General features: G+C 51.7%; 1 protein-coding gene and 1 long non-coding RNA gene across 3 annotated transcripts in view; one reads left to right on the forward strand and one right to left on the reverse strand.

The window, feature by feature from the left end:
- The window catches only part of SPEF1 (sperm flagellar 1), a 32,084-nt gene extending 29,846 nt beyond the window's left edge, over positions 1-2,238 (reverse strand). For both annotated transcript variants that reach the window (XM_039539176.1, XM_039539175.1), the window contains exon 1: positions 1,996-2,238. In XM_039539176.1, coding sequence (XP_039395110.1) covers positions 1,996-2,227 — 232 coding nt within the window. In that variant the 5' untranslated portion in view covers positions 2,228-2,238. The remainder of the gene's footprint in view (positions 1-1,995) is intronic.
- LOC120405543 lies at positions 2,200-13,411 on the forward strand. Its single transcript, XR_005598653.1, has 4 exons — positions 2,200-2,404; positions 7,456-7,569; positions 10,134-10,243; positions 13,070-13,411. It is a non-coding gene; the product is annotated as an uncharacterized LOC120405543 (long non-coding RNA).
- The last annotated feature ends 10,323 nt before the right edge of the window (positions 13,412-23,734 follow it).

Below are 23,734 nucleotides of genomic sequence, written 5' to 3' on the forward strand. Positions count from 1 at the left end.
CAAAACGGGAGGACTGCAAGCGGAAGGGGTGGGGAGGGGCCACTCACTTGCTCTGGCCCAGGGCCCCAGGAAACCTTAATCCTCCTCTGAGTGCACACGTGGGACTCGTGCACTTCAGAAGTGGGAGCCACTTGGACAAATACACAAAGAAGAATTCATCTCTTCTAACCAGCAACCCTGCAAACTTGCCCTGGGATCAGAGAGGCATCCAGGTTATTTCCCTTTCATGCATCATCTGCAGTAGTAAACAGCATTACCAACCCCACACAGTCAGACCCAGAAAAAATTGTGAGATTGGCTTTAAAAAAATCACAAGATTTTAAAAATTAATAAATGTTGGCTCTTTATTTGCCTTGGGTTGTTTTTTTTTTCTTTTTTTGAGCCTTTAGAACTCATGTTTTCAAACTTTTTTCTGTAATCAAGAGAGCTAGAGACCGACTTTCCTATTTTTGAAATGGAAGCTGAAGTTCTCAAATAGTCAGCTGACTTCAGCCGCTGGGGCTTTAAGGAAAACATGAAATATGAGAGTTGCAATAAGTGTGCAAAAGTTGGCAACACCGCCTGGTTCTGCTGGCCAAAATTTACCTGTAGTAACACCCGTGCAGCCCCTCTCTTTAGGTATTGTGGGCAGCTGGCATACATTGACACTGCTGTCCCTTATATCAAGGATTTGGCCAGATGGCTCCAGGATTGGGGGGCACAGAGGAGACTTAAATCCACCTTTGCAAATAATCCTGAGTTGTGCTGTGTGCAGTTTGGACACAGAGACTAGGAATTTGTCCGCAGTCTCTCACTTGCGCACCTCTTTCTTATTAACCCTAGAGCAATGTTATTTTAATTTAGTTTTCCTCTCTGTGACTATTGCTTGATTTTTTAAACAAACAAACAGAAACTTGTTTTTTAACCAGAGGGTGAAACTGACATTTACCAACCAGTGCAAACCTTATGCACTCCCCCCGCATGTCCCCCAACCACATCTATCTGCAAATGATAGAGGAGCCGTGTCTGTGGGGTTCAGAGCTGGATCCAAACTCTCCCAAAGTTCACTGCATCCCAAGGGTGGATGTGGCCATTTATAGAAAGAGGGGTCAGCTGTCAAGATCAGAATTGTGTCTAGACTCCCCCAGAACACTGGCTATTTGGATTCAGGATCCCAGGTCGGTCCCATTACAGAGAGAGAACTCAAACAGCGGAGTCTGGATCCAGGTCTGGACTCCGCCAGAGCTCAGAGTATTTCAATCCAGGATCCTAGATCTGTCCCATTGCATTCAGAGCTCAAGCCATCCAGTCTGGATCCAGGTCTGGGCTCTCCCAGAGCTCAGGGTATTAGGATCTGGGATCCCAGGTCTGTCCCATTGCATTCAGAGCTCAAGCCATCCAGTCTGGATCTGGGTCTGGGCTCTCCCAGAGCTCAGGGTATTAGGATCTGGGATCCCAGGTCTGTCCCATTGCATTCAGGGCTCAAGCCATCCAGTCTGGATCTGGGTCTGGGCTCTCCTTGAGCTCAGGTTTATTGATCTGGGATCCCCCCCAGGTCTGTCCATTTTCATTCAGGGCTCAATCAGTCATCTCTGGTGGTCTGGGGCCTCCTCTCTCCCAGGGCTCAGGGATCCCATCCCAGGTCCCCCATTGCATTGCATTCAGGGCTCAAGTCATCCAGTCTGGATCTGGATCTGGGTCTGGGCTCTCCTTGAGCTCAGGGTATTAGGATCTGGGATCCCAGGTCTGTCCCATTGCATTCAGGGCTCAAGCCATCCAGTCTGGATCTGGGTCTGGGCTCTCCCTGAGCTCAGGGTATTTGATCGGGATCCCAGGTCTGTCCCATTGCATTCAGAGCTCAAGCCATCCAGTCTGGATCTGGGTCTGGGCTCTCCCTGAGCTCAGGGTATTTGATCGGGATCCATTCCTGGGTCACTCCTAGGCCTCAAGCTGTGGGGTCTGGATCCCAGCCAGACCGCGGCCAGCTCCAGGAGTTCGGGATCTGGTTCCCCCAACCTCCGTCGCTGAAGTCCCGGGTGATGTTCTTCTTGGGGCGGGACAGGGGGACGGCATCCACCCAGCTGTAGAGCTCCTGCAGGCTCTCCTCGTCCAGCTCCCCGTTCGCCATCTGCTCGGCCGCCAGCCGGGCCCAGGCCAGGCCTCTACACGCCCACGCCTGCGGGGCACGGCCAAGCTCGCCCCGGGCTCGGCCTGCCTGCAGGGCTGGAGGCAGCCATATTGTTTTCATAGAACCATGGCAACGGCCAGCTAGACAGGGACACGCAAGGGATTCTGGGAGGTGTAGTCCTTTGCATCCTGAAGAGGCAGGGGGGCAACTGTTGCCAGGCAACGAGCTCGCCTAGCAACACAGCAGCGAGCCTGGGAGGCGTCTTAAAGGGGCGCAGCATGCGAGCAGCACTGAAAGGTGCAGCCCATAACCGGGGCCCGGGTCTGGGGGATGAATTAATATTATTAATTGCACCCCGGCAGCACCGCCAATTGCTACCGCCAGCCGCCCACGCTCAGGGGTTCTGCTCGGAGCCCCAGCTCCGGCGGGAGCCGGGAATCGCCGCGGTCCTTGAGCAAAGAGGCTGGGCTGGGATGCGCGACGGGCCGGGGCCTAGCGGTTCAGGGCCTGGAAACTCCCCGGGACAACGCTGCCATCCACAAAGGGCCAGGCTCGCCTTGTGCCTCTGGGACGGTGGCTGTTCCAGTGTGATGAACGCACAGCATCGCTGGGGGGGACACTGCAGCCTCACAGCCCTGGTCCTGGTCCCCCCGCCCCAGTCGCTCTTTCGTTAGCGATCTGCCGCGGAACAGCTTCACCGGGAGAGAGAGCGAGAGCCCCGCATCAGAATAGCTCAGGGGTTGGCGCACTGGCCTGAGAGGCAGGGGACCCCTCTTCAAACCCTTTCTCCCGGCTGGCAGAGGGGAAATTGAACCTGCGTCTCCTGCATCCCAGCTGAGTGCTCTAACTGCTGGGCTAAAAGGGAGGGTGACCAGATGTCTCATTTTTATAAGGACAGTCCCGATTTTTGGGACTTTTTCTTATATAGGTGCCTGTTACCCCCCACCCCGTCCTGTTTTTTCACAGTTGCTATCTGGCCACCCTACTAAAAGATATAAGGTTGGCACCTCCCTCATCTCCTCCTCTGCCCAGATTTGAATGTGACTTGATGCTTCTGAGCACGGACCAGGTCTGCATGTGACTGACCTGGGCACTCGAATGTCTGTCTTTCTCTGATTCCTAGGTTGCTCTGGAGCGCCCGTGGGAGATAGGGGGCCCACCCAATGCCTGGTGGGAGGCAGCAGAACTCATGCCCGAAGTCAGAAACAGGTGTGGTGGGAACTCTGAAAACCTAGGCACCGAGTGAATTTAGGCACCCATGGGGTTTGACAAGAGTTTTGTGGATCACAATGGAGGCAAAACTGGGACTTAGGTGCCTCAGGCCAGGGTTTAGGCGCCTAAGTACATTTGTGGATCCCACCCTGTATCTAGCCCTGTTGGTTGTGGACAAACACTTTACAATGTGAGCTCTAAAGTCTCCGAACATACGGCAAATAAAAAGGCCCCACACGTATTATTTTTAATCTCTCATGATTTTTGAGCGCTTAGGGTTAGCAATACTGCAGCTCTAGTCTCTGGCTGATCAGGGGCCCCTTGTGCTGGGCACTGGACATACACCTGGTGAGAGACAGCCCCTGTCCTGAAGAATTTAGTCTAACTGATTATTATTTCCAGCTACAAGGCGCTACTGCCATCCCTGATTGCAAAGCCCATAGCTACCAGGCTCTGATGTATGTCACTGTTAATTGTCAGCTTGGCTGCTGAGAGTGTGTGAAGAAGCAGAATCAAAAACAGGAGGTTTTAAATTAATAGTAAAATGTTTGGTTAGCTGGTCATTCCCTCCTTCCCCCACTGATATGCCTCTCTGCTGTTCTGGCTGAGAATGGGAGCAAGGTAGCTGATATAAATGATCTTCTCTTACTATTTCTGGGGTCATGCAGAAGCAGGAAGTACCTGAAATCCTACAGAGACTGGATTACAGTCCATTTAACCTGCTGGTCATCTGTCTGTATATATTGCCATTCCTAATATCTGATTTGTGTCCATTTATCCTTTTCCGTAGAGACTGTCCAGTTTGGCCGATGTACATAGCAGAGGGGCATTGCTGGCATATGATGGCGTATATTACATGGGTGGACGTGCAGGTGAATGAACCGGTGATGGTGTGGCTGATCTGGTTAGGTCCTGTGATGGTGTCGCTGGTGTAGATATGTGGGCAGAGTTGGCATCGAGGTTTGTTGCATGGATTGGTTCCTGAGCTAGAGTTACTATGGTGCGGTGTGCAGTTACTGGTGAATATGCTTCAGGTTGGCAGGTTGTCTGTGAGCGAGGACTGGCCTGCCACCCAAGGCCTGTGAAAGTGTGGGATCATTGTCCAGGATGGGTTGTAGATCCCTGATGATGCGTTGGAGGGGTTTTAGCTGGGGACTGTATGTGATGGCCAGTGGAGTCCTGTTGGTTTCTTTCTTGGGTTTGTCTTGCAGTAGGAGGCTTCTGGGTACACGTCTGGCTCTGTTGATCTGTTTCCTTATTTTCTCGTGCGGGTACTGTAGTTTTGAGAATGCTTGGTGGAGATTTTGTAGGTGTTGGTCTCTGTCTGAGGGGTTAGAGCAGATGCAGTTGTACCTCAGTGCTTGGCTGTAGACAATGGATCTTGTGGTGTGCCCGGGATGGAAGCTGGAGGCATGAAGGTAGGCATAGCGGTCGGTAGGTTTTCGGTATAGGGTGATGTTAATGTGACCCTCACTTATTTGCACCGTGGTGTCTAGAAAGTGGACCTCCTGTGTAGATTGGTCCAGGCTGAGGTTGATGGTGGGGTGGAAGCTGTTGAAATCATGGTGGAATTTTTCCAGAGTCTCCTTCCCATGGGTCCAGATGATGAAGATGTCATCAATGTAGCGCAGGTAGAGAAGGGGCGTGAGTGGACGAGAGCTGAGGAAGCGTTGTTCCAGGTCGGCCATAAAAATATTGGCATATTGTGGGGCCATGCGGGTGCCCATAGCGGTGCCACTGATCTGGAGATATATATTGTCATCAAATTTGAAATAGTTGTGTGTGAGGATAAAGGCACAGAGCTCAGCAACCAGTTGTGCTGTGGCATCATCAGGGATACTGTTCCTGACAGCTTGTATTTCATCTGTGTGTGGGATGTTTGTGTAGAGAGCCTCTACATCCATGGTGGCTAGGATGGTGTTTTCTGGAAGGTCACCAATGCATTGTAGTTTCCTCAGGAAATCAGTGGTGTCACGGAGATAGCTGGGAGTGCTGGTGGCATAGGGTCTGAGTAGAGAGTCCACATATCCGGACAGTCCTTCAGTGAGAGTGCCAATGCCTGAGATGATGGGGCGTCCAGGATTTCCGGGTTTGTGGATCTTGGGTAGTAGATAGAATAACCCTGGTTGGGGCTCTAAGGGTGTGTTGATTTGTTCCGGTGTTAGTGTAGGGAGTGTCCTGAGTAGATGGTGCAGTTTCTTAGTTTATTCCTCAGTGGGATCTGAGGGAAGTGGCCTGTAGAATTTGGTATTGGAGAGTTGTCTGGCAGCCTCCTTTTGGTAGTCAGACCTGTTCATGCTGACAACAGCACGTCCTTTATCAGCCTCTTTGATTATCATGTCAGAGTTATATCTGAGGCTCTGGATGGCATTGCGTTCTGCACGACTTAGGTTATGAGGCAAGCAATGTTGTTTTTCCACAATTTCTGCCTGTGCATGTCGGCGGAAGCATTCTATGTATAGGTCCAGACTGTCATTGTGACCCTCAGGAGGAGTCCCTGTGAGTTCTTCTTCTTGTGCTGTTTAAATATGTTTAAAGGCATATTTGATTTTTTAAAAATACAAATTGATTTTAATAAAATAAATAATAACACAGGTAAGGCCATTCAATTTTTAAAATGCCAGTATTAGCCTGGAAATTCACCTCGAAGTAGGGCTGCCACCCTCCTGGTTTCGCTGGGAGTCTCCTGGAATCGGGCTCTATCTCCCAGAGGCTACTGAAGCCAAACCGAGAGATTTTAGGCCACTAAAAGTCCGGCGGCGCAGCGGGGCTAAGGCAGGCTCCCTGCTTGCTCTGACCCCGTGCCATACCTGGAAGTGTCCCCTGGCTGCAGGCCACACCCCTCACCCACTCCTGCAAGCCAACTTCCTGCCCCAGCCCTGAGCCCCCTCCCAGAGCCAGCACCCCTCACCCCGTCCCACACCCCAACCCCCTGCCCCAGCCCTGAGCCCCAGAGCCAGCACCCCAAAGCCCCTCCCACAACCCAACCCCCTGCGCCAGCCTAGAGCCTCCTCCAGCACCCAAACTCCCTCCCCATCGCTCACCCCCTCCCCCTCCTGCACCCCCCCCCCCCCCCCAGCCCAGCTCTCCTCCACCTCCACTCCCCCCCATCCCTCGCCCCCCCCCTCCAGCACCCCAACCCCCTGCACCAGCCCAGAGCCCCCTCCTGCACCCAAACTCCCTAACAGAGCTCGCATCTCTCACCCCGTCCCACACCCCAACTCCCTGCCCCAGCCCTGAGCCCCCTCCAGCACACTCCCTCCCAGAGCTTGCACCCCACACCTCCTCCTGCACCCCAGCCCCTTGCCCCAGGCTCAGCCCAGAGCTCCCTCCCATACTCCGAACCCCTCAGCCCTAGCCCTGAGCCCACACCCCCTCCGTCACCCCAACTCCCTGCTCCAGCCTGGTGAAAGTGAGTGAGGGGGAGAGCGAGTGACAGAGGGAGGGGGGATGGAGTGAGTGGGGCGTGGCCTCAGAGAAGGGGCGGGTCTCAATAAAGGGGCGGGGCATGGGTGTTTGGGTTTGTGTGATTAGACAGTTGGCAATCCTACCTCAAAGCCCCAATGTTGCAATCACTTATGTGCTTAATTTTACTTACACAAGTAACCACAATGACACACATGCGTAAAGTTAATCAGGTCCCTAGGTCTTTGCAGAATCAGGGCTTGTATATGCAAAAACACAGCACGGCAGGCGGGTACTAACAAACTTTGGTGCTTTCGTAGTTACCTTGCTGTTAAATAAAGTATCTGGAAATCTTTCAGAGCACCACTAGAGGGTAATACAAGATCCCTCAATTTCCTCTCCCAGGGGAAGTAATAATTCTGCTGGAATCTGCTGCTGCTTGGTAATACTGGTAAAACTGGACAGGTTTTTGCTTTGCAAAGGACCGAGGCAGAGAGTGAAAAACACGTTCCCGGAGTCTGACCCTATAGCGTGCTCTGTAGATGCTATTTTTGCTATTGGATTTAGGCAACTTCACTGTACCTTTGTTCCCCAATTTGGAAAAAAAAGGGGGATGATGAATGCTTTGAGACCCACCAATGAAAAGTTCTGTGTATGATCATTCTCGGGGTCATGTGTGGTGGGGTGTTAAAAACAGGGTTAAAATGATGGTCTGTCACTATACATTTCAGAGGGATTTCCTGGTCCAGCTTGTTCCAGGCTAAGGGACTCTATAGAGAAGTGTGGGATCTGGGCCTAGCAGCAGTCAGTTCTGCAGACAGGCAGTCAGCCAACAGTAAGGTGAGGTGAGTTGTGCCTCTCTGGTTGGAGAGCAGCCTGCTTTTTCTCCCTCTGTTTTTGATTCTGGTGTGTTACTGTTCTGAATTCTAAAGAATAAAGTCCTGTTATGTTCCAGCTTTCCAGTGAGACTACTGGTGGTTTTAGGTAACTTCTCTGCTTGTATGTCATCAACATAACAATGTAGGGCCTGGTAATGCAGACTAGGACAAGAGACCTGAGTTCTAGTCCCAACTCTGACCTGCTTGAACAGATCACTCAGTGCCTCAGTTTTCCCATCTGTAAAAAAGGCATAATGACATCACCCTGCCCTTTGCAAAGTACTTAGAGAACTTTGGGCAGAGAGAGTAAGAGTAAAATTTCCAAAGTGACAGAGGAGCCTAGTTTACATTTTCAAAAGTGATTCAGCCATGAGACTCCGGCTTCTAGGGCCCAGATACTCAGTGATATGTAGGTGCCTAAATGTCTTTGTGGAGCTGGGCCCAAAGTGTCTACCCCACCTCTCAAAATGAGCCTTAGGTTCCTAGTCACTCAGGCCTGGTCTACACTGAAAACTTATCTTGACGTAGCTCCAGCACTCAGGAGTGTGTAAAATCCATACGGCGATTTAGCTACGCTGCACTAACACCCAGGGCAGAGGCAGCGGGAAGAATTCTTCTGTCCATCTAGCTACCATTGGCTGCGGAGGTGGAGTTCCCATCAATTGCTGTAATCTGCACCTACACTGCGGGGTTATAGCCGCATGGTGCGATACCCCAGCAGTGTAGATAAGGCCTCGGGTACTTCTGAAAACTTTACCCTCAGGGACGTACCCAAGGTCACAGATGGGAAGTCTAGCTGAGCCAGGGATTATTGCAGTATAGTCACCAGACTGCTCCTCCCCGTGCAGGGGCACCAGACAGCACAGCCTGTGTTAGTCCAGCTGGGAGCAAGAAAACCACCGCGTCTGTCTGTCCCCTGCAGCCTCAAGAAAGAATCCCCCTTTATACTCAGCCCAGCCCAGGCCTGTCTCTCCCCTACCAAGCCAGATGCTACAGTCTCGAAAGAGCTACAACAGAGCAGTATTTGTAGCTGGCGAGGACCAGCTTTTCCTGCAGCATGTGTCTTCTTAGGCTGAGAAGACCCCACGTGGGTTAACGAATTTCAAATGCAAATCTTCAAGTCTACCCTTCAATGCCTGCCTGGCTAGATCCTCCCAGCCAGCTGACCCACTCTTGCCTTTGTCTCCTGGACAACTGCCCACACTCTGCCAAAACTCTCCCATCCCCAGAGGCACCACAGAGCCAACGGGTAGCAATGCCCATCTGCCCTCCTTGAGGAGTCACTGTCAGGCGAGAAAAGCAGCTGGGGGGGGGCACCCTGAGACTGAGCCGGGTGCTCGAGAGGGAGCGGAGATGGCGGGGAAAGAGAGGCTGTTGCTTAATCATTAGAGGATGAAGATGGGAATTCCTTGCTTTATAAGCAGCATAGTGCATGACAGCGCCCATAAGAGAAGCCACCTGCATTCACATCCCATAGGCAGCAAACTAACCTCTCATCCTTCTCTTCAAAGTGATTTACAAGGGGAAATCAATTGGAGCTTCTGCCCTATTTTGCTTCCTTGGAATGGCTAACGAAGGTCTGGAAGGTTTTTTTTTTCCTATTTGTTTTTTTACTGTAAAAATATCAGGAATAATAAGCCTTGTCTTCCGTTTGTGTTGTGAGTGGACTGTTTAGACGACTCAGAAATATGGCTTGGGACCTGTCTTTGCCTTTAATACAAGTGATATGAATGCTGAATTTTTAACAAAGAGAGCTTTTCTCCCAGCTGTTTGTTATACATTTGCGTTAGTATGACCCAAGTAAATAGTGTCTGCGTAAAAACCCCTCCCCCTCTCAGTTAACCAGGCTTCACTTCCTTGTGGTGTGTGGGCTCATAAATCTGTTGGTTCTCCAGTCATCCATCCAGGGGTACAGAAAGCGTGAAAGCCAAATTTAAAAAATGAGCAGAAAAACAGTGTTTCTTTCCTTCCTAATACATAATAAAGCAGCAAAAAAGGATACCTCCCCCCACACCCCTGATTTCTCTCCTCCCAAACTCTGCTTTTTGGCCTTAAAGTCTGCACTCCCAGCTTCTGCCTCACACAAGAGCTTTACAGAGATGCTAGAAACGCTCCCAGTCTCATCATGGAAAACAGACTAAGGGCTTGTCTACACAGAAAGGTTGCTGCGGTTTAGTTAAATTGGTGCAAATCCCTTAGTGCATGCTCTTATTTTGCTTTGAGTAGCTCATTTCGGTCTAGCTTAAACCTGTTCCTAATCTATTTAAAATAAACTGAAGTAACCCATGTGTAAACTGAAATAGGCATGTCCACACGGCCTTTTGCCCTGGTATAACAAAGTAGGTTTAAAATCATGCCTTCAGCATTGGCAACAGCAAGCTCTAAAGTGGCTAGTGAGGTTTTAAATCACCCTCTCTGGAACATGGAGCTTAGACCTGCTTTCCTGGCTTTGACAGATGCTGCCAAATATCCCCGGTCATGAGGTTGGCAAAAGCAGTTTGAAGGAGGTCAGTACCATCTTTGTTTTACAGATGGGGAAAACTGAGGCAGAGAGAGAAGAAGTGACTTATCCATGGCCAAACAGTGAGTCTGTGGCAGCATCCTGATTCCTTCTCAAAGCACTAAACCTCCTGGACGACAGGTATGGATGGTGCACACAAGGCAAAGGGAAGGTGGGGCACCTAACACAGCCTAAGCTGACCCTTGCAGTCAGGAAGTAACTCTTGGAGGTCTGAGTTTACGAGGCAGCCTTTGTAGGGAGCAGGCCCTTTTATTAGGCAGGAAGAAGGGAAAAACCCCATTATCGTTAGGTCATGCTGCAGCATGACAGCGCCAGATCACAGCTAACACACAGCAAGGGGCTTTTGGTAGCTGAATTAAACCTGAAACCGTAGCTGTGCCCCTGCCAGGTTTACAGGACACATGCACGGAAATTGGGACTGACCGGGAAAAAACATCCGTCCTCTAAACACGAAGCCATCCCAGCTTGGGCGGGGACAACGAAGCAGGGTCAGGCTTAGCGAGCACTTAGCTGGGGAACTGCCAAGGAAAAACTAGGTGGTGCAGGAACAAGGAGATAAGTGGCACCCTTCCCTCTGTCCGTGCTCTGTCACGGTGGTCAGGGATGCTGAGTCAGTGCTAGCTGGAGCTGTGCTGCTGGCCATGCAGGTTGTTAGGGGAGCTGGGAACCTGAGATCTGGATTAGAGCTGGGTAAACACTGCAAATAAATGAATCCAGAGAATTGGTTTGAATTTTTAAAACAAACCTGCTCCGCCTCTGTCTGTGTCTCTTCCATGCTCACTTCCCGCAAATATGCTAGAGAGCGAGCTTGCCGGTGGGAACAATCCTTTGCTAAGGCAGCAAACTTTTAAGTCACTGAATGCAGCAGGATATTGGCAGGAACCTCTGAGATCCAGCCAGGATCCTACAATCAACTGTGAAAATTATCCATAATGCACCGTTTAGAGAAGCAGAGCTTAGTCTCCCAGGATACCTACTGTAAGGGAGTGGACTCACCCCTGCAGCGCCTCCTGCTGGTCTCTTCCGGGATTAGCTCTCCAGCCTCCAGAGCGCCCTCTGCAGGCTGGTGTCCCACTGCCTCTTGGCCCCCATGTCCCTCCCAGGACCCGGTGCCCCTTTATCTGGGGTGCTACCCCCTGGCAGTAACCCCACAGTGCTGGGTCTCCCCCTCCCAGGGGAACCCCCACCCACTATGGTCCCTTCTGACCTTAAAGTCTATGATTCTATGACACTATCCCCACCTCACCTCAGTATATAGCTACTGCCAGTCATCATCTAGCCCCCGCACCCTGGGGCACACGGCTGCATCAGCCACTCATCACCAGCAAGGCTGGGACCGGACCTGCTGCCTTGGCCTGCCCCTGGGCCAGGGGCGGCTCCAGACCCCAGCACGCCAAGCGCCTGCTTGGGGCGGCATGCCATGGGGGGCGCTCTGCCGGTCGGGCGGCAGGTGGCTTCGGTGGACCTCCCGCAGGCATCCCTGCGGAGGGTCCGCTGGTCCCGCGGCTTCGGTGGAGCATCCGCAGGCGTGCCTGAGGGAGGTCCACCGGAGCCGCGGGACTGGCGACCGGCAGAGCGCCCCCCCGCGGCGTGCCGCCGTGCTTGGGGCGATGAAATGTCTAGAGCCGCCCCTGCCCTGCGCTGCCCTCTGCAACCCCCGGTACCTTTTAGCCCAATGCTAGGCCGCAGCCTGGGGCTTTCCAGGCTGGAGCTCCCCAGCTCCTCTGCCTTTCCCCAGCCCTGCTCCACTCAGGTACCCTGTGTCCAGCCCCCTGCAGCCAGGCCCATCTCCCTCTACAAACAGCCTTTTATAGGGGCCAGCTGAGCCTGATTGGGGCATGGCCACAGCTGAGCCTACTTTCCCTAATCAACCCAGGCTTCTTGCCCCAGCCCCAGCCCTCTCCTGGGCTGTTTTAAGCCCTTCAGGGCAGGAGCGGGGTAAGCACCCGCTACACCTACCCAGAGTGAAAGGCATTTCTCTCAATGCAGCGCTGCACTGGGTGGACGCCCTGCTTCCGTATGATGGCGTTTAAACCAGTGCATGCACAGCAGTGTGGACTCACCCAGTTGGTGTCATTACATCAATTTCATTACAATAATAGAAACTATAGCTAGATTCATGAATTCCACGGCTAGACAGGACCACTGTGATCATCTAGTCTGACCTCCTGTGTGACGCAGACCATAGGACTTCTGCAGAATAATCCCTAGAGTAGATCGTTCAGGAGAACAGCCAGTCTTGATTTAAAAATGGTCAGTGATGGAGAATCCACCATGACCCTTGGGAAATTGTTCCAATGGCTAATTACTCTGCTAAAAATTGACACCTTCTTTACAACTTTTGCGGGTAGATCTGGCCTTACCCTCATCCAGCAAGAGAACAGAAATGATAGAGGGTGAGCTGAGTGTCCAGTCAAAACAGCTTGAATTCTGAATCCCGAATGCTCGCAGTGAACAAGGCACAGACCAAGAATCGTACATGACAATTATTCCACAAATAATTTGCAGTTGCAAATACACTTGCATTGATCCTGATCTATTCATGGGCAATTGGCTCACAGCAAAAGAGGCAAAGGGATCAAACCAGAGTTGACTGATTGTTGTGCTTGAAGATCTAAACACTTTGTGCAAGGATTGGGTGTAACCTGGCTGAATTCCTGCTTGGGTATCTACACTCCAGCTCCATAAATTCCTCCTGTAGGTACAGCTGGCTGTGGTATTCTGCAACTTCCCGCCCTAAACTAACTTTTATTGTAGTTGTGTTGTTGGTGGCTGTTAAATGGCACTGAGTTCCGCCCTGGAGATGGTTGCATTTCAGTGCCAGGTAAATGATCCCTCTGACTGCGTGTATTAAATGGCAAAGATAAAGCTAAGGAAAAACACCCCGAGATAAGTAAATCCAAGTTAACAACCACTTTGAGCCAGCTGGTGTTTGTCTTCTGACAGCTCTTGGGGGAAGCCTGGAGAGACGCCACCATCCATTTAACTTCTAGTCAAACCTCGCTACGGGTAACATCTGCCTCCTGGTGAAACAAGCCATCTCAGGGGACATTCACACTCTGGTCCATTCCACAGTCTCTGATGATGATGCTGTGGCTGTGTCAGATGCCGCGACGCCGTGGTGATGGGCACGGTATCAGCATAGATAGTGTAGACAGACCTTCCTCACAATCAGCCCGTAGTCTGGCAGTCTGTAATACTCCAGTGCTCCAGGGGTCAGGACACTTTACCTTCCTTTTCCCCTTTGTTTGGTTTTGTTAACAAGCCCTAGAAATTAAAAATGGTGTGGCCGAGGTGGAGATCAATGCCTGATTTTTTCATGGGCCTCTTTCAGTCCCTTACTCCCTCTGGGTCTTTCATTCCCGCCCCCATCTGTTTAGGCCCCAATCCTGCAATGAGCTGCCCGCAGGTGCAGGGGTTGTCTGTGCACATCCCCCCGTCTCTCACCCTGACCTTGGCTGGGGCCTCGAGCTTCTACGCTAATGCAAATATGAATCAGTATAAATCTGACAAGACCTGGGGAGAGTTCCACCATTCCCCTCCAGGATCTTCCATATCCAGTATCCTCCGATTCATCAGAAACCCTATTATCCGAACCTCCGCATTCCCCCGCTGCCTTCCTTGTCCTGCAGCGTGAGATACGTGCCCGCCGCAGCTTGGAGCCGCTCTGGAAGACTGTGCGAGATGTCCTGACCAGACCGGGCCAGGAGACGGACCGAGATGACACCGTCACCTCCACCAGCTCTGGCTGAATCCTGAGCACCACCCGGGATGTGGGACTAGCAGCTTGCCGCTGTAGCTGCGCGGCTGTAGCACATCAGGGTAGACACCACCTATGTCGCGGGGTGGTCTCCTGTCGGGGTAGCTAGTCCACCTCCCTGAGAGGCAGCGGCTAGGTCAGCGGAGGAATTCTTCCATTGACCTAGTACTGTCTACACGGGGACTTGGGTCGGCTTAACAACGCCACTCAGGGGGGTGGATTTTTCACACCCCTGACCGACGTACTTAAACCAACCTAATTTTGTAGTGTAGACCAGGCCTGTGACACACACCTCCCCCTCCCCGCATGTGTCCTTTTCTCCCCCCATTATTTCTTCTCTTTCCCCTTTTGCCTTCTGGCTATGAAGAGGCTGGTTTAGTCTGCCAGGATTTCACATTTTGCCACAGTGCTGTGAGCCGGTGACCGGGAAGAGGCAGCTAAAAGCGATGCCCTGAACAGCCCGATGCTGGTACGAGTTTGCAGGGCTCGGTGTGGCCCATCACACCGGCCTGGGTTTTTCAGCAGCAGCGATTAGCAGCGCTGGAGACAGATGCTGCATTTTCTCCCTTTGCTGTTCTTTTCTCTTCCCTTTGGCGTGTGTTTGCCTTGTTTTGTCTCCTTAGGATCAGACTTTAACAAAAGCAGCAACAATGACAGCTCCAGCTGCGCTCGACCAACTCCTTCTCTAGCCCCCAAAAGCCCAGTTCTCTCATCTCTGATACCCTCTAACACTGTCTGACAAGCGGCTTTTTCCTTCGAAAACCTCTCTCCGGCTAAAGGGAAAGGGAGCAAGGGATGTTGTTCCAACGGACGCCTTGCTTAACACTTCCCATTGCAAACGCTTTGACCACTTTGCCTTTCTTCTTTTCTGTATCTTTCCTAGAAGGTTAAAAGGATGTTTCCGAATGTGTCTCCCATGGTATTAAGCAGGCTGAGGTCTCTGTGTACCAAACCTCAAACCTTGTTTAACACTGGACAGTGACGTGGTGAAGTTAACACCTCTGATGCCTTCTAAATTAATACGACACACCCGTTGGGACGCTGGCACTTGGGCCAGATGGGGAAAGAGCCTTTGCTGCTAACAATAGCCCGAAAGCGCATCCTGAATTAGGCATCTGTCATGGTTCCCGATCTCTGTGATCTGCTGCAGGAAGCAATTTTCACTGCATTTTCTTTAAACTGGCAGCTGATTAACAATCAATTGGCTTTTTCCCTCTGCCTTCCCCCCCACTTTATATTAATAACCTGTGCATCGGGGCATCCTAACCATGTCATAGCAGGGCCCAATCCCAAGCAGCGCCCTTCTAGGCTCTGACCCCCATTTGGCAGAGCACCTCCTGCTTCAGTGGGGGGAGAGGATGCTCAGCACTCCAGGCCAAGTCCAGATCACCCCTCTACAGCCAAAGAATGCAAGATCAGTGTCACCAGCCCCAATTTCCAGGTGGGGAAACTGAGGCACAAAGGACTGCTGTGGCTCGCCGAACGCAGCCCTGTGAATCAGTGCAGTGGCTGGGGACAGAACCCAGGAGTCCTGTCTCCATCTCGTAGCATAATGTGCTGCCAGCCACCCCCAAAAATTAAACCCATGCCTCTCTCAAACTACGAATCCGTGTTAAGACTCTTGCAGAGTAAGGTTATTAGTAACGTGGGGAGGAATTCTCTGTTTAATCTAACCAGTGTCAGTCTCTCTATCCCCACCCATCCCTTTCTCTCTGCCTGTCTGTCCTAAAGTTTTCCAGCACTCTGTCCATCTCACCAGTCCTTTCTGACCCAGGCGATTCAGCATGTGCACCATGGCATGTTAAAGGTGTGGGGGGTGGGGTTCAGCTTCCTCCTTGGCAGTAAACCCCCTCTGTTACCCCAGATTCCCCAGCAGCACTTCACGATCCAAGGATCTGTGTAGGATTAAGAGATGAAGAACTGGAGAGGAGTGGGAGAAGCAGGGGGTGCTGGGTGGATACCCATTGCCACAACCACCCACCTGAGATGAGATCAGAGCAGAGAAATGAGGCTAAGGGAAAGGCAGGCTGGTCATGTGACCAGGGAGCTGGCTAGCACACGGGAAACCTGGCTTCTACTCTACGCTCTGCCACAGACACCCTGTGTGACCTTGGGCACATCACTTAAGGGGGGAGGGATAGCTCAGTGATTTGAGCATTGGCCTGCTAAACCCAGGGTTGTGAGCTTAATCCTTGAGGGAGACACTTAGGGATCTGGGGGAAAATCAGTACTTGGTCCTACTAGTGAAGGCAGGGGGCTGGACTCAATGACCTTTCAAGGTCCCTTCCAGCTCTATGAGGTAGGTATAGCTCCATGTATAATAACTTACTCTCTGTACAATGGAGATCACAATCCTTCCTTTGTCCATTAGATCAGTGGCTCTTGAGCTTTCCAGACCACTGTACCCCTTTCAGGAGGCTGATTTGAATCATGTACCCCAAATTTCACCTCACTTAAAAATGATTTGCTTAATCAGCAGGGCCAGCGCATGCCTGGGGCAGCATTCCATCCATTCTCAGGGCAGCAGAGTCCAAGCATTTTTTTTTTTTGGTGCTTCAGCGGTTCGGGTGGCAGCAGTCAGTCCTAGTGGTGGTTGGTTTGTTTTTTGCTTGGGGTGGCAAAAATGGTAGAGCCGGCCCTGTTAATCAGAGATAAAAATCCCAAAGTGTCACAGCACACACAGCTGACTCTCATTTTTACCATATAATTATATTCCAATTGATTTATTTTATAAATCTTGTACTTACATGTCAGTGTATCGTATATAGAGCAGTACAAACAAGTCATTGTCTATATGAAATTTTGCACTGACTTCGCTAGTGCTTTTGATGTAGCCTGTTGTAAAACTAGGCAAATCTCTAGATGGGTTGATGTCCCCCTGGAACTTGGAAGAGCTCTGCTCTGCGTACCCCCAGGCATACACATACCCCCTGGCTGAGAACCACGGGGTTAGATGGCGAGATCTGAGGGCAGGGCCTGTTCTCTGCGTGTGCAGCACCTATCGCGGGACACTGATCCGATTGGGGCTGCCAATATAATTCAGCCTGAGGCTACGCTGTTCCCGCCCCAGCTCCTTCCTGGTTAGTGACGACTGCCCTGTTAGAGAGGCCCCGGGGGCAGAGCTCGCCTCCCATGTGCTTTTCCAGCAGGAGGGGGCAATGGGGCTGAATTCACAAGCCTGAAGCCGAAGGAAGCCCTGTTTAAGAAGCAGATTCCTCTGCAACTCGCGTGTTCCCCCACTCCAGAGGAACAGGCGGCCTGCCCCTGCCCTCCGATCCCTCCAGGTGCCTTCCGAAAGGAGGGCCAGATTATCACCCAATCTAGCCTACAAAGGGCAGCCTAGGGAGAGGGGCCCTGGGGTCTGCTCTGCAAACGACTCTCCCCCACTGGCTTCGCTGCAGCTGAATAAGAAGCAGGGGACGCTGGCGGGGTTGTGCATTCAAGAATGTGGACAGTTGGGGCGTGGGGTGCTGGGCGGCGCTGAGACCTGCTGGCGCGTGGGCTCCCATCTTGCAGGCAAAGGGAGCCGTAGGGGCTCAGCATGCCTCAGGATCAGGCCCTGGAAAGAGGCCACCCTAATTTGCCCACGGAGCAGAGACCGGCAGCGACAGCTGGACGTGCCCAGGGAAGGCTCTGAGGGCGAGTGGAGGGCTGCTGGGAGGCCATTGCCTCTGCCGCTGGTGCCCACACGTGCCCCCCTCGCCTAGAGCCAGTCACAGCCATACATTGGCCCAGGAGCCGGCAGCTTAGTCCCAGGCACTTTATGAGCTACATGAGAACCGGTGCATGTTTGCTGGGCTGCAGGCGGGTTTCCATGCAGAGACAGCAGGGGGTGCTAGCCCCAGACACACCCGCTGCGGGCCGGCGAGGTCTGGGTAGCTACTTGTGCGTCCTGCGTTTGTCTGTCTGTGCAATGCTCCTCTGAGCAGGGTGAGCACTTCCTTGTCGGGAGCGTCTCTGTTCCGCTCTGCCTCCGCTCTCGACAAACATCCGCTGCCTGCTGACGCCCTCCTCACCTGCTGATGTTTCTGAACCGCAAAGAGCCTCTGGTTTCCTGAGCTGGCACAGGGTGGTGTCCTCAGGGAGGGCTCTGCGCTCCCCAAGGGGACTGACTGGTGCTGCTTATCACTACTTCCTGCTGCAGTGACAAGGCTCACACTGCCGGGGTGTGTGTGTGTATGTGTGTGTGTGATGACGAGGGGGAGGTCCAGGCCCCTGCAGGGAAGGCTAGTCCACAACTTAGGGTGCTAACTGGGGGTGGGAAAAAGCAGGGTTCAATTCCCTGCTCTGCCACAGACTCCCTGTTTGAGCTGAGAAGGTCACTTAGTTGCTCTGTGCCTCAGTTTCCCCATCTGTCCAGTGGGGATAACAGCACTGGCCTGCCTCCTGGGGGTGGTGGTGATGAGGCTAAATACATTAATGATTGTGACAGGTGCAGGTACTGCAGTAACAGGGGGTAGATAAGTACCTTAGGTACATACACTTTGTCTCCTTGGCAAAGCTCCCTAAAATCTTCTCTCTCATCTCTGAACCCATGGGGAGTGCTAAGTTCTGCTCTCTGTGGCGCAGCGCCAGACGCCCCACCTCCAGCTCTGCGCTAGACAAAGTGTCCAGACAGACCAGGGGTCGGCACAAACCATTCAGCCTGTTCACACCAGGCCTTGCTGAATCTGTTTGGGACCCCTGGCACTTTTGCCCCATATCCTCATCAGCGCTGTCCTGAACCGTGTCAGTTGCAATGCCCTCTGGTCACCTATCCCAGAGTTCTCGGCACAGCTCCTGGACGCAGGGCATTCTGGGAGATTTCAGAAAGGCACACCAGTGCACTATGGAGGAGTAGCGGGTGGACGAGTTTAACCGTTTCTGCTTGTCTGTGTCTGGCACTTAACCCGGGCAGAATAAACCAGTTTAGCCTGAGCTGGTTCTCAGCCCTGTCGACAGGATCGACGCCAGCCGGCTCTGAACAGGCCTGTAAACTGGTGGCTGCTCTTTTGTGGGTGGATGCAACGTGTTTTACAAGAATTGTGAGGAGCTGCCTAAACAGAGAGCCTTGGACCACAGTCCTGCCATCAGCTCCACACAGGCAGACCCTGTGTATATTCACAGTCCCACTGGTTTAAATTGAAATCGCTCTTCACATGATTTAGTTAAACCAGTGCACACCCCTCTGTACATGCTCTTATTTTTAGTTTTAAAAGTGGCTTATTGCAGTTTAGCGTAAACTGATAAGGAAACAATTTAAGCCAAATTGCCACAAAGCACTTTGAAACCAACAGGAATTACACGCGCAAATCTGCTGATGCTTCACTCAGTTGTTGTCAAAATACTCCCAGAGCTAAATGGTTGCAAGTTTGGGCAGACAGTCCCTGAGAGCCCCATATCAGTTTCACTGTGAGGGTTTCTTGGTGTTTTGTTTTGTTTTTTGGTGCTCCAGCTCCATGGCTGGGTTGCAGAAGGCACAGGGGAATGGTTACGTGTTTATATTAACAGCTTCATCCTTTGCAACTTAATCTTTTTTTTTTTTTTAATCATGGAAATCCTTCTAGTGGCTTTCGGTTTTGTAAAAACTGATTTGAATAAACAAAAACTCCACTTCCACCGGCTCTGAAAGGCCTTTGTTATGCCTTGCGCCAACCAGCTGCCTTTCCTGGAAATCAGCCCTTTTACATTAGACTGGGGCTCCTGCTGGGAAGCACAGCAAAATGGCAGCTGTTGCAGAGAGAAACCCACAGCGCCACGGGCAATTGTGGCAAGAAACAGACGGGTGTTCTGAGAAGAAAAATGTCTGAAAAATGACTTTTCATAGTGTGTTCTGGTACTGATCTCTGCGGGATGGACTAAGAATGGATCAGCTGTGTTTCATAGGTCCTATACTGCTGGTAACTAATGGAGATTCTCTTTTAGCTCCAGCAGTAATGCAGGATCTGAGTTCTATTGTTGCTCTTTGTATGAAGTTCCAAGGGTGCAGCACAGCCATGAATGCCTAGGATCTGTTGAAGTATCTTTTCTTAGGGTTGGCTGTCATTTACATGTGTTGCTCATGTGGCTACATCAGTCAGGGGTGTGCTTTTATTTACCCCACCCCTGTCCAACATGGCTAAACCAACAAATCCTCTAGTGTAGACACAGTTATAGCAACAAAAGGTCCTTTTGCTGGTACAGTTTACTCCAGGGGTAGGCAACTTATGGCACACGCGCCGAAGGCGGCACGTGAGCTGATTTTCAGTGGCACTCACAGTGCCCGGGTCCTGGCCACCGGTCCGGGGGGCTCTGCATTTTAATTTAATTTAATTTTAAATGAAGCTTCTTAAACATTTTAAAAACTTTATTTACTTTACATACAACAATAGTTTAGTTATATATTATAGACTTAGAGAAAGAGCCCTTCTAAAAACGTTAAAATGTATCACTGGCACGCGAAACCTTAGAGTGAACAAATGAAAGGTTGCCGACCCCTGGTTTACTCCATGCAGGGAACTGGTTTAAGATACTAGTATATCCCTACTATGGCTCTAGTATAGTGTAGACATGGCCTTACTTAGTAAATCTCCAACTGCCGACAGTTTTATAACTAGTCCTGCAGTTTTCCTTTAAAAGAGCTTGAATGAGTCAGTTAAAAGGAAAGGGGCCTGGTCTGCCAGTCGCACATTCACCAGACAAAACAGCCCCATTGCATTTGCCTCTGCTTAGCCCAGGAGCTCCACCCAGTCCAGCCATCTGCCACTGTGATGTCTAGGGGGCCCCCCCACACACTTCCCCTCAGCCCATTTCAGAGAAGCCAGAGGCTGCTTGAAATTCACATCAGGGAGCCAGTGTGCGGGAAAGCCTCTGACCACACTCCCTGCAGTGCAACGGCCTTGCCACGGAACGAGGACACATCAGTGTCCCCCCAACACACTCACACACACTCACACAACAGACTGAAATCAACAGGGTCTTTCCAAGTCGGGGTGGGGGGTCTGTTTTCAGTGTGATGTGTGAGGCTCCAGGGACACTGGCAGCTGACACAGGGCAGACTTTACTTTGGGGGAGTTGCGTGCTTGTGTGGCCCGTGGTGCAAACAGCAGGAGATCATTCTCCACAGTCTGACCCAATTAAGATAGAAAGGGAGAAATTGTGATGCAATCAGAATGCAGATAACACACTAGGTCCTGGAGCCTGAAATAATGAGGCCTAAGTCTCTGGATCCTCCTTATGGAGTCTCCTCCCAGCTTCCTCCTATGTAAAATGGAAACAATAATACATCCCACTTGTCAATATTATTATTTGTGTTCCAGTTGCACCCACAATGTGCTAGGTGCTGTACGTATCTGAAGGGCCTTGCCCACAAGAGCTTGTAACCTTGAGCTACGGGAGAATCATTATTAGCACTCAGTAGTATAGGGCCTATGACTCATGGTTGAGCAGCTCCAGTTCCATCCAGTAGAGGGCGCTCGGAACACATATTCATCACCCAGCTCACGATTCTGGAGTGAGGTGAGTGTAGATGGATTAATTAGTCAATGCCTGTAGAGTGCTTTGAAGATGGAAGGTACAATGCTCTGTAAGTGCTACTTATTCAATATCCTGCCAGGAGTGTGTCCGTTGGGTGTGATCATTGCATGGGCATTGTAAGAGAAAGTCCAGGTAACAGAACATAGCATGCATGAGAATTTGCTCTCCTAGGCCTGGTCCACAGGAGAAAATTAGATTGACCCAGCTACATTGCTCAGGGGTGTGGAAAATCCACGTCCCTGAGGGATGTAGGTAAGACAACCTAACCCCCAGTGTAAACAGCCCTAAAATTCTTCCTTTGACCTAGCTACCGCTCGCAGGGAGGTGGATTAGCTACGACGACGGGCGAACCCCTCCCGTTTGAGTGGGTCGTGTCTCCGCTAAAGCACTACCGTGGCTGTGCACCATTTCAAGTGTAGACAAGCCCCTGGTCTGCATGGGAACTGGAAAATGAAACTGACTACAAACAAAAGTGAAGCTGACCAGCCTAGCTAGCAAAGGGCGCCCAGCAAACAAACGGCCCCTGTGCTTATTAAAAGAAATGGGGATTTTTCCAATGATGGGAGCTGCACCAAGGCAAGATATTCTCTGTAACTAGAGCAGGGACAGCTGTTGGCAAGGAACCATTCGGCACATTCAGCCGCTTTTCCCATTTGTGGATCATCCAGTAACAGATTTAAGTGGTGGAAGCAAAGTGATTTCAGCCTCCTGGGTCACTCGCAAACAATTTACCAGGACTGTTGCTCTGCGTTGTCGCAGTCAGTAATGGGCTATTCATGTGGCGCACCCGTCACCTGGCATTGTTTCCATTCTCTGGCTGCATGACCCCAAACCTACAAGGAGTCTTCAAACTGGCTCTCTGAAGACTTCCCACGTGACCACTCATGAGAAGACAGGCGTGCACAAGCATTCATTGGCGAAATGCATTTGCACAAGTATCCGCTGCACCTTCCCTTTCCCTTGCTTGTACCAACATTCCTGGAAAGTGAATGACTGGGGATTGCAATAGCAAATTTGTTGCCTTTATTAGTTCGCAGATCCTTTTTACAGTCCTTGTTGGGCTCTGCAAACAAGGAAATTTACTAGGAGAAAATACAGGATTTTTGCCCTGAAAGTCTCAGCCACTGTCCTGCTGGGTGACCTTGGGCAAGTCACTTCATCACCACGTGCCTCAGTTTCCCCATCTTTGAAATGGAGCTAATGCTACTGACCTGCTTTGTGAAGTGCTTTGAGATCTGCTGATGACACGTGGTGTATAAGAGAGAGGTGTTCTTGTTATTATTAGTGGCTACGCAGTTCAGCATGGCTGTGTTCATACAAAGGATCTCTGTCTTTCTCTCCGTTTCTCCACCTCAGGGCCTGTTTGCCTAGGTTTCCATTAGCGCTCTGGGGCGGAGGGCAACCAGCAGCTGGGCTGTGGGAGCCTTAGCGGAGTGGCCGTGTCGGTTTTGTTAAGAGCCACGTGCTCAGAGTGGAGAGGATGTGGGTTTGATCTGAAAGACCCACCCACAGCAAGTGCCTGGCAATCCATTAGCCCAGCACGGAGGAAGGCCCAGCTGGGCTGGCACTGCCAGGATTTCAATCCATGTGGGTTCCTTACCTGGCAGTTCGACGACTGAACCACCCCGTTTGGGAATGCGGCGGGACCAACCTTGCCCTAGTCTCTCCAGCCAGGTGCTGGGCTGGAAGGCAGCAAATATTCCCAGGGCCCCATCGCCAGTAATTAAACTAATTGTTATGGCAGCTCTCCCAGCGCAGCCATTAAAGCGAGACCAGCTCCCTCTGGACCAAGCCCCCTCCCTTCCCACTCAGCTGGCCGCCTCCTTGGCTGCATTCCCCGGGGAGGGCGAGGGAGGGTTCTGCCCTGACCCCATGGCCGGTGCAGTCAGGGAAGGGATCTGGGCGCTGGGAGGGATTTAGTGGGAAGCTCAGGGCTGCTGCGTGGGGATCCACCCCACACCCTCAGCGCCCACTCTGCCCCCAGCCCCATTTCAGCGAGGGCTGGGCGAGTGCTTCAGAAAATAACCTCAAACCCTACCCAGGGCTTGTTGGCTCATGGCCCAGCGAGTGTCTGAGCTGGGCTGCGAGCTGCTTCGTGCTGCCTGAGAGAGCTCCGTGGGGCTGAGAGCTGGAGGCCTCCCAGGCATGTCTCCCCCATATCTCTGCCTTGCCCAGGGCACGGCCCAGTCTCCCCCTGCTCCCACTGAAGCTCCTCCATCCAGTCCTTTCTCCGCTGCCCAGCCGAGTTCTGGATGCACACACAGGGGCTGGAGCTGACCTGGTGTAGGGGTGCAGGTCTTTCCGGAGGCCCCTGGCTTTGCTCGAACCAGTCCTGGTCACCCCCACCCCCAGCTGAG

This window comes from Mauremys reevesii, linkage group 5 (assembly GCF_016161935.1).
Source record: "Mauremys reevesii isolate NIE-2019 linkage group 5, ASM1616193v1, whole genome shotgun sequence".
Lineage (NCBI taxonomy): Eukaryota > Metazoa > Chordata > Testudines > Geoemydidae > Mauremys > Mauremys reevesii.